General features: G+C 37.8%; 1 protein-coding gene across 1 annotated transcript; it reads left to right on the top strand.

Moving 5' to 3' along the window:
• The first annotated feature begins 2,126 nt into the window (after positions 1-2,126).
• On the top strand, positions 2,127-4,584 carry rps16 (ribosomal protein S16). The gene is made up of 6 exons (XM_079655248.1): positions 2,127-2,233; positions 2,321-2,372; positions 2,933-3,034; positions 3,461-3,557; positions 3,674-3,721; positions 4,400-4,584. Exons 2-6 carry the CDS (start codon positions 2,325-2,327, stop codon positions 4,543-4,545), a joined length of 441 nt encoding a protein of 146 aa, XP_079511374.1. The 5' UTR covers positions 2,127-2,233; positions 2,321-2,324; the 3' UTR covers positions 4,546-4,584.
• Positions 4,585-4,955: the final 371 nt, after the last annotated feature.

The raw sequence follows: 4,955 nt of genomic DNA, 5'->3' as shown, positions 1-4,955 counted from the left end.
GCTGCTTCCCTCCTTTAAGGGTAAGGCTGTGCCTTGAAGCTGACACTTTTCTCTCGTCTTCAGGATGTGTGTGCTTGAGATTCCTATCAAGTGTTTCTTTCAAGGCTGTGGGGAAGGTGCCTTGTACACATTTTCACCCCCTCAAAGTCAATCACCACAAAATATAAAATATTATTTTGTCAACTACACATCCATGGTGAATCTTGAGAAAGCAGAAAGGGGACAGTTTGACGCCAGTTTCCTCCTACGAACGATCACACAATGTGGTCGGATCAAAGACTGTCTCTTGTGTACAGCTAGAGTTGATTATTTAACTTCCAGAAACCTCCCCACTTCCTTTTTCCCATGTCCTTATATTCCCATATCCTGGCCCTAAACTCCTCATCCCAAAGCTGCGCTGAACCATGTGACCTCTGTGGTTTGATTCACAATAATGCTAAAAATAAGGTTTGATGAAACGAAGCAGGGAGTTTGGTTTACATTCTCATACTGTTATCCAGTGGAAATAACGTTCTGCACTGATTTTTTTCCACACAACATCTAGGTTGATACAACCTTGCCCCCAGCTGAGATGGCAATGTCACACTAAAAATAATCTGGCTCATTTCACCAACACTAGAGGGTGGTGTTGTGCAGGAATAAAATAAAAAAAAAGGGTATGATGAGGACACTCACTTTAACCAGGCAACTTGGACGACAGAACACTAATGATTGATTCTGATTCTAATTAAAAAAGAAAATCCACATAAGATTTTAAGATTCAATGGATATCTTTATTACTTGCTAAATATAGATGTGATTTTGCTCCTCTAAATCATGTTAAATAAACACATTATTATATTATCATGCTTATCAACACGGTTCATGGCGTGGGTGCAGTTTATTCCAATTGGTGGCCGCATCCATGTAAAGAGACTAAGATATTTATACTTTTCTTTGTATCATGGTCCTTTCTTTATAGTTGGCAGCAGAACAGTGTTGCGGTTTCTTCTGGTTTCTGTTGTTTAGACAACTTATCCTTATTTGAACATGTAATTTATCTTTCCATGTGAGCATATATTCACCTCACTATTTCCCACTGTTTTTCAGATCTCTACTATTTATGTTTTGTTGCACAATTTATATGGTAGAAAGCATTAAAGTTCAAAGTGATATATTTATTATTTTTCTATGATGGCTTTATTTGGTCAGGTTTTATGAATAGTTTTGACGTCTGTTTACTCTTTTGACGTCACAATAAAAGAGGCTCCCATTAAGTCACAACTCGAAGATCAAACGATTGAGATATGCAAATAATGGTTTATAAACAGTATCTATTCAAATATTTTAAGATGCATATTGGAGTCTATTGATACGCTCATTTTCTTCTTACATGTGCTAGTGTGGCCTTTTATAGAATCCTTTATTTTAACTCTTAATATGCTTGACATCTTGTGTTATTTTTCCTTGTTTAGCAACTGGTGAACTTAAATTGTCTCTAAAACAGAAATGGTGCCAGAGCAGGGAAATTACAGAGAAATTCAGACTTGTTTTAAGGGCATAATAATTCAGTTTATTCTTCATATAGGCCTACACACTTCACTTCATCCAAAACCTTGAATTGAACATGATCGAATCAAGTACAGAAGGTCTCATGTTGGCAGATGGAAAATAAATACACTGTAACAATGCATTAACAGTTTAATATTTATTGAAATAATGTTATATTTGATATTCAAAGATTCAAAGTCTGCAATAAAAAAATAATAATGTATGTTCTTGAACTAGCAAGGTTTACTCCCATATCCACTAACAATGTGACCTCAATACCTTTTTGAGGACACCCCAAAATCGCCTTTTTTGACATTTTAGGAGTAAATGTACTCCACAGACGCCTTCAAGAAAGGCCTAAAAACCTTTTTGGGATTGCTGTTAGCAATGAAAGGTGCTTTACAAATCGAATTTATTATTATTATTATTATTATTATTAAATGTTGCACTCAGAAAGCTACCTGAATGATCAGTCACTTTACAAACATCATGTTCATTTCTTATTATTTATATTAATAATGTATAAAATGAGAATAGTTTCAATAACTACAGAGTTTGTGAAAACAAAATAAAATGGAGGTAGAGCAAGAGCAACTGTCGCAAAACCTACCATAAATCAAGTCTGAAGTGTCGTGCAGCAGCCCCTGATCTTCGGCTCGGAAAACCCCATCGGTCTCTCCGTACGGCACCCTAGCTGAAGACGGTACGTTCTTCACTCCGATCCGCTAAAATAGTATAAATTACACATTATCTGTGTTTTAATGTAACTGTTTGTCCCTGTGTGTTTCAGAAACATGCCACCCAAAGGTCCTTTGCAATCTGTCCAGGTCTTTGGACGTAAAGTAAGTAAAATATAGAATTATTGAACATGTGGTGTTTTGGCTACTCCTGTCTTGCTAGCACGCATTAGCTAAAGTGGCTAACATAATGTGGCCGTGTGTCGTAGTTTTACACTGGTGTAAACGAGCTGTTTAACTGCTATGAATGACCACTATAGCTTAAGACGTCCCGAAACTGAAGTTTGAAGCCTCTTCCGTTGTTAAATGATACTAAATCACGTGTAAAAGTGTCACTAGGTTAGCCGGCACTCTGTATTGCTGTGCATCCGATCTTGTGTAGCTAGCTAGGTAGCCTAGATGCTATCAATCGCTGGGCTTCTGATACTTTATACAAAATGACAACGTTAATGGTGACCCATGTCTCTTCGTCCAAAATAACGCACCTAATTGAGAAGATACCCAAATTCCAGAAATGGTCCCGATGATTTACGAGCTAACAACCTCTTTGAATAAGCACAGGACGCCTGATGTTGGTTTCACCCAATTAGTGCTCAAATATTAAATAACATAATCTTACAGTAGTTTTTGATGGTAGCTGATCGTGATGATGTTTCTGCCTTTAGAAAACCGCCACCGCAGTTGCTCACTGCAAGAGGGGGAATGGTCTCATTAAAGTGAACGGCAGACCCCTGGATATGGTGGAGCCAGCCACTCTCCAGTACAAGGTGAGTGCCAGTGAGAAAGGGGTTATCAGGTCCACAGGTGGCTGAGGGAGATAAGAACCCCTAACATCTGCAATCAAATGGGTCAGGGACATTGGCATGGTCCAATGGGAAACCGTTGTAACATGTACTTAACACTGCATTTGAAGATGATGCTAAATGTATTGCCCTTTTTTACCTTAGCTGACCTTTTCAATTCCCTTATCTTAAGGGAATTGTATTGCCATATTACACACAACTAATTATCTTAAGGGAATTGTATTGCAGATGGATTCAAGCCTGATATGCAGCAATTCCCTTCAAAGCTAGTGGGATTTAGACTGCAATATAGTCGTCAGCATTCTGTAAAACACCTGCAAATGTCACCACGACATTTTCTCTTTCTTTCTCAAAAATATGTAGTTTGACATCATTATGCCCTCATTCTAGCTTCTTGAGCCAGTGCTGCTGCTCGGCAAGGAGCGTTTTGCTGGAGTTGACATCAGAGTCAGAGTGAAGGGTGGTGGACGTGTTGCACAGATCTATGGTAAGCAGAATATTCTCTTCTCAGGGAAAAATGCTTCGTACACATCCATCAGCAGTTATCGGCCTACAGATATTTTCTCCACCTTATTTTCATGAATTGTTCTTTTTGTCTTGCAGCAATCCGTCAGGCTATCTCCAAATCTCTGGTTGCCTACTATCAGAAGTGTGAGTATTACATCTTAATGTTAGTGTGCAGCACAAACATCACTCTAGCTTTTGAGAAAGTGCTTCCCATACATATTCAACCAAATTAACTAAAGATACACGTGAAGTGTCTTTCATACTGGGATCTATTTTAGAAGCAAATATTGCATTTTAGGGCAAATTATCGTATTTATTAACGATTAAGGTGAATTGTTTACTACATAGTGAAGTATTCCCTTTGAGGTGTTATGAGCTGCTCACTGATGACATTTAAGGTGGACAATAACTGAGACTAAAGACCTGAGGACATCTTGGATATTGGATCAATTGTCAAATGACATATGACAGTCTACAACCTGGCAACACCCGTCACAGAAATCAACAGATATTTCTGCTTAAGCATCACAAAAAAAACACTATTTGGTATTCTGTTTGATATATTGTTGTTCAGATTTTGTTGTTGCTTAAAAATGGTCCTGCGATACTTATTGGCCTGTTGTAAATGCCATATGGTCTGAGGATGCTTGTTAAACAAGATCATGGTTTTGCTTTATAATTTCATAATATTTAAGCGAGTACTAATTAAACATCAGTTAAATTACAGTGTTAACTGTATTATAATAACAATTTTCTGTACAAGCACGTAAGGAAGGTTTATAAATTGAACTTAAAGAATAATGAGCGTTTGTCCATCTGCAGATGTCGATGAGGCCTCCAAGAAAGAGATCAAGGACATTCTGATCCAGTACGACAGGACCCTGCTGGTTGCTGATCCTCGTCGCTGCGAGTCCAAGAAGTTCGGTGGACCTGGAGCTCGTGCCCGCTACCAGAAGTCCTACCGTTAATCCCCCTGTACATTTTCTAATAAATTGGAGGAACACAGACATGAATATGCATTGTTTTTTCATAACCCTGTACACATAGCCTGTTCAAAACCTCTCATAGTTGAGAGGTGTTGCCTTGAGTTAAAATCTCAACAAATGTATCTGGATTGGTATTATAAATCCTTGATGTTACTCTGCCTGGGGATTGAATTTGATCTGGGTGAGGACAAGAAAAAGATGATCTACAGGAGACCGTTGATTTTGGTTCATTTAAATTTGATCATTCAGTTCACATCAACACCTTAAATGTTGCTTCTGATAGTCTAACAAAAAGTCACAACAGGAAAAATACCTAAATACTGTATTTAATCCTATATACAAATAATCATACCTGTACTTTACTGAGTAGATTTGAAGGGAAACACTTAATT

The sequence above is a fragment of the Notothenia rossii genome, assembly GCF_949606895.1.
Source record: "Notothenia rossii genome assembly, chromosome: 10".
In the NCBI taxonomy this organism is placed as follows: domain Eukaryota; kingdom Metazoa; phylum Chordata; class Actinopteri; order Perciformes; family Nototheniidae; genus Notothenia; species Notothenia rossii.
This window is presented reverse-complemented; position numbering and strand designations above follow the sequence as displayed.